This window comes from Musca autumnalis, unplaced genomic scaffold (assembly GCF_047663935.1).
Source record: "Musca autumnalis isolate F117 unplaced genomic scaffold, ASM4766393v1 scaffold_4, whole genome shotgun sequence".
Taxonomy (NCBI): domain Eukaryota; kingdom Metazoa; phylum Arthropoda; class Insecta; order Diptera; family Muscidae; genus Musca; species Musca autumnalis.
The window spans coordinates 231,559,873-231,569,723 of NW_027411977.1; the positions used below are offsets into that span (position 1 = coordinate 231,559,873).

At 39.8% G+C, this 9,851-nt stretch overlaps 1 protein-coding gene across 1 annotated transcript; it reads right to left on the bottom strand.

Moving 5' to 3' along the window:
• Positions 1-427: 427 nt before the first annotated feature.
• LOC141400735 (uncharacterized) lies at positions 428-9,413 on the bottom strand. The gene is made up of 2 exons (XM_073980183.1): positions 9,245-9,413; positions 428-2,195 (listed from the first exon to the last, which is right to left on the bottom strand). The coding sequence occupies exon 2, from the start codon at positions 2,190-2,192 to the stop codon at positions 1,056-1,058; it is 1,137 nt and encodes a 378-aa protein (XP_073836284.1). The 5' UTR covers positions 2,193-2,195; positions 9,245-9,413; the 3' UTR covers positions 428-1,055.
• Positions 9,414-9,851: the final 438 nt, after the last annotated feature.

Consider the following 9,851-nt stretch of genomic DNA (forward strand, 5'->3'; position numbering starts at 1 on the left):
CTTCATCTCAAACCAAAACTACGTTTAAAATTTCGCGCCGATCGGACTATTATTGCGACCTACAGAGCGGCTACAAAATCGAGCAAAAATTTTGTTTTTGGTCCATTTCATCCCTTTAACATTTCACGATCATCGCCAAAAACTAATCAGTTCTATTCTGGTCCAAACCCGACCTCCATACTAAATTTCGTGACAATCGGTCCATAATTGCGGCCTCTAGCTTGATTACAATTTTTAATGGACGGACAGACGGACGGACGGACGGACGGACACACATCGCTAAATCGCTTTATCTCGTCGAGATATGAAGTTTGGTATACCACATGAGGGGTCTACGACGAATATTTCGCGGCGTTACATGAATTTTTGGGAAAACAAACTTATTATACCCTTTTCCACATTGTGGTATAGGGTATAATAAATAAAACACAAAAGGATTAGAATTTTTTCTCAAACAATATTGAGTTATGTTTTATTATGGATTGTTCGTGGAACAATCACTTATTTACCTTTTACAGAGTGTAATGGTTGTATTGCTTTGTGGACGAAATCCAAAGAGCGAGTGATTTTAGAAAAGCTAGGATGTAACAAAGCGGAGCTTAGAAAAAAGTTACTCGTTAAATTTTGTTACTATCCTTGTATTTGTGTACGAGATACACAAAGTTGTATACAAAGGTAGGGGACAAAATTTAACGCAGGGGTGGAAAACCCATATAGAATATAAAATCATTTAAATTACTTAAACCAAGTTTGAAATTAAACATTGCCGCCCGCGTTGCAACATCCTGCTATGTTGCAAAATTAATAATAAATTTAAAATAAAAATATATTTACAAGTTTTTTTTTCATATTCTTTTTTTTAATTCTCTTTTTTTCATTTTTTTTTTTCAAAAAACATTATAAACTAGTAAAAGTTATTGCTCGATGAGCAGGATCGTTTGTTGGCTCGAAGAGACCTGATCCGTTAACTTTTATATTTAACAAATGACTCGAAGAGTCGTGTGACTAGGGCTCGATGAGCCAGAGGCAATTGAAGATTACCCCTCACATTGAACTTAAATATTACATGGACCCGATATCACCCAACCGAAAATGGTGAGCTGGGCCCATGGGAAACCAGGGCTCGAATAAGTTTGAGGCCTCATTACCTTGTGATAGACATCGGGGCCTATGATCATACTGACCGCAGCAGCTTCATTGAACCGTGGGTCCGCTAACTGCAGGCCAGCATAATGATCCCTAAGGCCGACGGACACAGACTCCGAGGGAGCCACAAGGTGCCCCAGATCAACCACACGCGCAGACATTAATAGTTGTTGTGCTCCGTCGTATGATGATGCAACGGAGAACTGGCAGAACCTTTCCGGACCAACCATGACATGACACAAATTGATACTATCAGCCAACGACCGACAAATCAAGCTATGGCCTGCACATGGGTCTAGTAGGGCTCTGACAGGTATCCGAAGTCCATTAGACAGAAGCTGTACCACCATTGTAGGTCCCAGCGTGGCTACGCGCTGTAAGGCAGATACGTGCCTTTGGGTAACCGGTTGGGAGATGTTAGTGGTATTATGTTGGGGTGGAAGCAAGGGACCTGGAACAGGAGAAATATAGGTACCAACGGACGGACGTTTCGATGATCTACTCTTGCGCAATTTTTTGGACGGCTTGGTTGCAACATTAGTGGATCGCGATAGTTCTGGCTGCGATGCATTGGTGGGAGACACATCATTGGGAGAAGATTGGTGGAGCAACGTGTGATGCCCCTTATTACAGATCTTGCAACTGTACCGACTAGTACAGTCGCGAAGGGAATGGGTGTTGGACAAGCAATTGCCACAGCACTTGTGAAGTGCGACCATCCTCAATCTTCTCTCAACACGCATCACCAGAAATTCTTTGCAATCTCTCATAAAATGATTGCCGTCGCATATAACGCATACTTTTTTCGAACCCTGGTTCTTTCGACGGGGTGCCGAAAGTGGTGGCGTGGCCACAGTTTCTCCTGAAGGAGCTTCAGGGACCGTCGATAACGGATTTTTTGTTTCCTTAGACGAAGGAGCGGCCTGAGGAAGCTCAGAATCCGCAAGGGGGACTGCCGAGGCATCAAGCTCCCGTTCCTCATCAGACATGGGGACGTTGTCCTCAATCTCAGGGAGAGTTGCAGCCATCTTGCCTAAATCTTCCATCTTCTGTGAAAAATAGAGAGGATGCAACAATACAATGACGAGGAACGCATTACTATTATTTGGCCAGAATGACCAATGTAAAAAAAACCGTAGGTCGTTTTGCAATTACCATAGCCCGAATATTCGCGACTCCTTCGCTACCATCAATAGTCGTTTTTCATTTCGCGAAAAAGTATAGAGGACGCGAAAGCCGACACGAGATATGGACTATAATAATTAAGGTAGCGCAATTAATTTAACGATTGGCCGTCTAATAGTGCCGCTTTCCGTATAAATGTCTGCGACACGTACTCGATTATCAGTACCCGGGTGCACCGCTATTATTCGACCTAATTTCCACGAAGTGGGAGGTAGATTTTCGTGCCGTACTACTACCAAGTCATCCGTTTGTAAATCGCGTTGCGGAAACTTCCATTTATATCTTTTATGCAAGCTCTTTAAATACTCTTCTTTCCACCGAAGGCAGAATTGTTGAGTAAGAGCTTTCATTTTCCGGAAGCGATTTACTAGGTGAAGAGGCGATTCATCTATTAAGGGCTCCGGAGGAGCTAGGATCGGAGATCCAATAAGGAAATGGCCGGGTGTGAGTGCTACCGTATGTTGAGGATTGTCATTCATGGGACACAAAGGACGTGAATTTAAACAAGCTTCGATTCTGGAAAGAATCGTAGAAAGTTCCTCAAATGTAAATTTGAAGTTTTTAGCTTGTTTACGGAAATGTAATTTAAAACTTTTTACTGCGGCTTCCCATAGACCACCCATGTGGGGAGCGCCGGCAGGTATGAACTCCCACGAAAGTTCTTGATAGTGCAGCGTGGAACACAGACTATTTCGACTTTCGCGGACTACGGCTTTGAAGTCCTGCTCTAATTCCCTAGAAGCTCCAACGAAGTTGGTGCCGTTGTCAGAAAATATAGTTTTTGGACAACCTCGCCTTGAAATGAAGCGTTGGAAGGCTGCTATAAATGTTGCCGTGGACAAATCTGAAGTAGCTTCCAAATGGATTGCTTTCGTAGAAAAGCAAACAAAAACACAGACGTACCCCTTAGTGATTTTAGTCAAGCGGCCTGTAAAGGATTTGAGGTCGAAAGGACCTGCAAAGTCAACACCAGTAGTGGTAAAAGGCCTTGAACAAGTTACTCTTTCCGGTGGAAGAGCAGCCATAATTTGGGTACACGTACGACTTTTAAATAAATGGCAAGTTTTGCACTTATTAATTGTTGTCCTAATTAATGCAGTGAGTCTTGGGATCCAATACTCAATTCTGAGGATGCGTAACATCAATTGATTTCCACCGTGGATGGAAATGGTATGAATAAAATTTACCAGAAGACGTGCAAAGAGACTTTGGTAAGGGAGAAGTATGGGATGTCTTTCTGAATAAGAAAGAGTGGGTGACCGTGATAATCGTCCGTTAAGTCTCATAACACCTGACTCATCCAGAAATGGATTTAATGGGAGAAGAGAGCTTTTTGGATTCAAGGGAACCTTATCTAACAGACACTGATACTCATCCGCGAAGTGTGTTTTTTGAGCTAGAACAGCTAGACGTAATCTAGATGCTTTAAGCTCCGAACTTGAGAGGTTGTCATCATTGTAAATGTAACGACCTCTATATGCACGGTGAGTATTATGGATAAACCTATACATATAAGATAGGACTCGTAAAGCCCTATCTAAAGATGAAAATCTCGCTAAAAAGTCCTCGGAATCAGTTAAAAATGAAGCATGCGCCTTGACAGCACGTATTTCAATATCGGTGTCAAGTGAGGTTAAATTAGAAATATCCCACTGAGAACTATCTTGGCGAAGCCAATGTGGTCCATGCCACCATAGTTGGGATGACGCGAGATCAGAGGGCGAGACCCCCCGGCTGCCTAAATCAGCGGGATTATCTTCAGAGCGCACGTGATGCCAACTACCTCTGTCTGTAATCTCCTGAATCTTACTAACACGGTTGGCAACAAACGTAGTCCATGTAGATGGAGTTTTGTTTAGCCATGAAAGGACGATCGTAGAATCGGTCCAGCAATATATTTTTTGGAATGAAATGTCAATTTCATTCTGAATATTTTTTAATAATTCGGACGCCAGAACGGCTCCGCAAAGCTCCAACCGTGGTAAAGAAACTGACTTTAGGGGGGCTACCTTAGTTTTGCAGGTCAGGAGGTGAGTATAAATGGTTTTATTCGGAGTTATTATCCGAATATATATCACCCCCGCGTATGCCTTTTCTGAGGCGTCAGAAAAGACATGAAGTTCGGCGGAACAATCTGGCGTATAATGAACCCACCGAGGAATATGAATGGAATTCACATCCTGGTAACAGTCCACGAAATTTTGCCAGTCACGTTCTGTCGTAGACAGAAGTGCATCATCCCATCCGATTTTATCTGTCCAGATCTTCTGCATAACTATTTTGGCAGTAACTATAATTGGGCCTAACCAACCTAAAGGATCAAATAGTTTAGCAATAGTTGACAATGTTTCTCGTTTCGTGTAGTGATCTTTTGAGGGTAAAGCACTCACACTGAAATAAAATAAGTCAAGCTGAGCATTCCAACGTATTCCCAAAGGTTTGGAACTGCTAGCTTCAATAAAGGAGAGAACCTTAGCATCGATTAGATCTTCCGTGGGAAGATTTTGCAAAATAGCACGGTCATTTGCTGTCCACTTCCTCAATTCAAATTTTGCAGAGGAAAGAGCTGCTATTAATTGATCTCTAGAATCTAGGGCTGTACATATGTCATGATATCCTGTTAGTACGTCGTCGACGTACATGCACCTACGAAGTATGTGTGCAGCGAGAGGATATCGATCGTTAGTATCGTCCGCTAATTGTAGAAGCGTCCGTATAGCTAAGTAGGGGGCGCAATTCACACCAAATGTCACCGTCTGCAATTCAAAATCCTGAACAGGTTTTTGTGGAGAATCCCGGAAAACTATCCGTTGAAGTGGAGTATGTGCCGGATCGACACGTATTTGGCGATACATCTGGGTGATGTCGCAATTAAAAACGAATTTAAATAGTCTCCACCTCAGAATAAGCAAAACTAGATCCAATTGCAGAGTAGGTCCCACATGTAAAATGTCGTTAAGACTTTTCCCGTTGGAGGTTTTGTTCGAGGCGTTGAAAACCACTCGAAGTTTGGTAGTCTGTTTGTCGGGATTTATCACGGGATGATGTGGCAAGTAACAAACAGAAGTGTTTGTTGAAGCGGCACCAACAGGCCTCATATGATCCAATGCTAAGTACTCATTAACAACTTGATCATAGACTACCTTTACTTGTGGCTTTCGAAGGAGGGATGCCTCATTTCTAAGAAATTGTCGTAAACAATTTGCTCGGGAGAAGCCTAACTCCACCTGTCCAACTATCTCAGTCTTGAGGGGAAGGCTAACAACGTACCTACCATTTGAATCCCGACGTGTGGTACGCTTATAATAGTCCTCGCATAATTGGTCAGAGGGCGATAGAATTTTACGTTTGGGAATTTCCTCAAGTTCCCAAAAGCGAAGAAGAGTCTTGTCAAGATTTTCCTCTTCTGAAAAGCTAACCTTCGTTGAAAATACAGGAATATTTGGAGGGGGAATAGGACCAGTAATGATCCAACCAAAGACCGTATTTTGTGCTATTAGGGACCCTAAGATATTGATGTGAGTACCCTGTTGTAGGATCTTTGGATAAAGATCTGCTCCCAGCAAAAGATCAACAGGTCGACACTTGAATAAATTGGGATCTGCCAAACGAAGATTTGGCAATTGAGAAACAATGTCAGCATTGACGGTAAAAGAGGGCAGGTTGCCCGAAATAGATGGCAAAATTAGGGCCGTAGTATTTATTGAACGCGATGCATCCAATGGAGAAGTAATGCTAACCGAACATAACTTGCGCGACGTGGTCGAAACTGTCTGATTAATCCCAGAAATGGAAGCTAACGTTGTAGTAGCTGTGATACCTATAAGGCGTTGTAAACGCTCTGTAATAAAAGATGCTTCTGAAGCGGGGTCAATAAGTGCCCTGGCAGGGTACGTGGTGCCATGATGAACGATGTTCACCATTGCCGTGCCTAATAGGACATTTCTGCTTTGTGCAGTATGGAAAACCTGTCTATTAGCAGAAGACGAAGAATCTGATCTAATACCTGTAGAGGTAGAGGGTTGATCAGAAGAAGCTACACTCCTATTGTTGGACGTTGCTGTCGAAGACGTTCCAGCAGTTGTATTGTCCCTGTGTAATAAAGTATGATGTCTTTTATTACATTTACTGCAAGTGTAGGGACTACTGCAGTGATTAACTACATGTTTAGGGGACAGACAGTTAAAGCAAGAGTTATGTCGCCTAATTGTATTTATTCTTTCAGGAACTGAAAGTTTCAGAAACTTTTGGCATGCTCTGATGTGATGCGTTTGTCGTGGACAAAGAACACATGTTTTATTTGAAGAGGCACGAGAGGACCTCGAAGAAGGGGGGGAATTCCGAGGAGAAAATGTGGGGGATCGGTTCGTGCCAGCATTCGTGAAATGCGAACGAACTTTTTTACTGGTGGATGGTTTGCCAGTATCTATACCCCTAATGTCACGTAGACAGGCCAGAGTTTGGATACGTTCCGTAAGAAACGCGTCCAAATCTTCCCAAGAAGACAAAGCAGACTTGTCTTTAACACTTTGTTCCCAAAGCGTGACACTATTTTTAGGAAGTCTCTGAAGACATATGAACACTAGGATCGGGTCCCAGTCTTCAGTTGAGACGTCATAATTGGACATGGCAGAAATACATCCATTGATACCCCGCTGTAATTTCTTTAACCCTGAACTGGTCTCACTATCTAAAACAGGTAGGTCAAATAAAAGTTTAAGTTGGTGGTTCACCAAAATACGTGGATTGTCGTAAGTCTGTTTAAGAGCTTTCCACGCAGGACCAAAGTTTTTGTGGGTTAGTGAAAACTTTGCCACAATTTCATGGGCGTCGCCACTGGTCTTTTTATTTAAATGGCATAGACGTTCAATGTCACTAATGCCAGTATTATTAATATACACAGCCGAAAATAGGTCTCTAAATGTCGGCCAAGAAAGGAAGTCACCGTTAAATACTTCAATGTCGCAGGGTGGTAAATTTAACCTATGTCCAATATGTTCATCACCACAGGATGTGAATGATGTATTGGAGGAATGGTGAGAATGATGCGTGACATCCAACATTGAAGTTGCACAGTCGGAACGATGTGACCTATTGCCTACACTCGCGTGAGGGGAAGATGTTGCTACTGATGACTTGGGCGGAGCCCGAAGTCGATCTAACTTCCTATTAATAGAGGCGAGAGCATTTAGATAAGATCTAAATGCAACCTCATATTTGCCATCAACAGCAGTAACGTCGTTACCAGAACTATCATCTTCTTTAAAGAAATTGAGACAATCTTCAAACGTAGTTTTTACCCTGTCCCATAATCTCTTGACCTCAGCTTCTTGTAGCTCTAATATGTAAATATCGAGCTCCTCGTCCCGTTGGGCACTGAAGCTGGCGTCAAATTTAACCAAAGCGTCAGTAGCTCTGATAAATAAATCTAGTCGGGTGACAGACATTTTAAATTAAAAACTGAACGTAATTCAGAAAAATTTAAATTAGAAAATTAAAAGTAAAATTTCGTTGAAAACGATTTTTTTTGTTATAAAAAACTATGAAAATTGTAGCACTTACACCAGGAATTTCCAAGGAAATTGTTCGAAAAACAATTTTTTATAAAAGAACAACTCTGTAAAACTGCACGAAAATGTACCAAAGTATTTTGGAAATTTATTAATTTCACGAGATGCAATAAATTTAAAGAAAGTGACACGTGATGTCAAAAACTGTATGCGAAAATCCAATAAAAATGTTAAATTTTCACCAAAATATTGGCAAAAATAATTTTAAAACACGTGATGCTTTAAAATAAAATAATTTTATTGGTTAGAATACACTGAATTTATAAGTAGTCGTAGACTATTTCAATAATGTATCGTGGATACGGCAATATATTTGAGGTTTAACGTGATTAAACCACCAAAAATTCTTTAAATTTTAAGAAAAACTCAAAACTCACTCTAAATTTCTCTCAGTGTATTAAAATTTTCACAAAATGTTTACAATGTATCGTATAATACACGTAAACTATGGCAATGTATCGAAGATAGCACTTGCCGAAAATAAATTTCCAAAAATATTAAATAAAAATCGAAAATTCGCAAAAAATGTCGCTAATATCGATTGTAGGGTGCACGGACTGTAAAAATGCACGTTAAAAATCGCTAGCGAACAACAACAAATTATTCAAAATAATCAATTTAATACCAAATATTTAAATGAATATTTGAAATAAATGTGTATGTAATATAATATATAAAAATAATAATAATTTTAGAAATATGACCGAATATAGGGTGCACGGTGTCGAAAACACGAATAAAATTTATTTTTAGTTTATATCCGAAATATTCAACTCAACAAATCCCGAAAACGGCACTAAAATATTTTTATAAAATTGAAATGTAATTATTAGTTATACTTGGATACCCCTAATACAATTGATTAGGTGTAAATGATATATAAGTGCCAAATCTGCCACCCGTATTAATTAAAGGTGGAAACAATCAGCAGTAATGACAAATGAATGACATTTATTCTTTTTATTGGAATTGTTATTGTTGTGATGATTTTGGTGTTTTGGCGAACAAAAAGAAGCAAAATAAAAGGAAAACACCACAATAACAATTGATCATGTATTAAAATATATAAAAGAAATGCGCGGAAACAAAAATAAAAATGAATGTATGCAAACGGAATAGTTAAAAAATCACTGTGATTGTTGTTGTTTTTTATGTGAGAAAATCGTGGACAATTTGACACTTGTATTTGTGGGAATTTCAATATGAATGTTGCCGACGGCAAATGGACGGACACTTACGCGCGTTTGTAAAACGACCGACGGCTTTTTTAATTATTTATCACAACACTATATTTTCGCGGTATGTCACTTTTATTTGAAAAATAAATTAGGCAGTGTACATACCTGTGTTGTTGATGAAATATTATTTGTGGAAAATAAATAAAAAGGAGAGGTGGGGATGATCGTGGATCAGTGTAGGTTGTTGTTGTTGTTCTCGACGTAGTCGAATTGCCTTGTAAAGGAAGAAAAGGAGAGCGTTAGTAGTTTTCGTTGAAAACAATCCGGCTCGATTGGACCAATGTTTGCGTAGCAATGAAATTAAAAGAAAATAAATAAAACACAAAAGGATTAGAATTTTTTCTCAAACAATATTGAGTTATGGTTTATTATGGATTGTTCGTGGAACAATCACTTATTTACCTTTTACAGAGTGTAATGGTTGTATTGCTTTGTGGACGAAATCCAAAGAGCGAGTGATTTTAGAAAAGCTAGGATGTAACAAAGCGGAGCTTAGAAAAAAGTTACTCGTTAAATTTTGTTACTATCCTTGTATTTGTGTACGAGATACACAAAGTTGTATACAAAGGTAGGGGACAAAATTTAACGCAGGGGTGGAAAACCCATATAGAATATAAAATCATTTAAATTACTTAAACCAAGTTTGAAATTAAACAATGTATAATGTATCTATGTGGTCCAGATAACGTGGATAATGCATCTATGTTGTCCA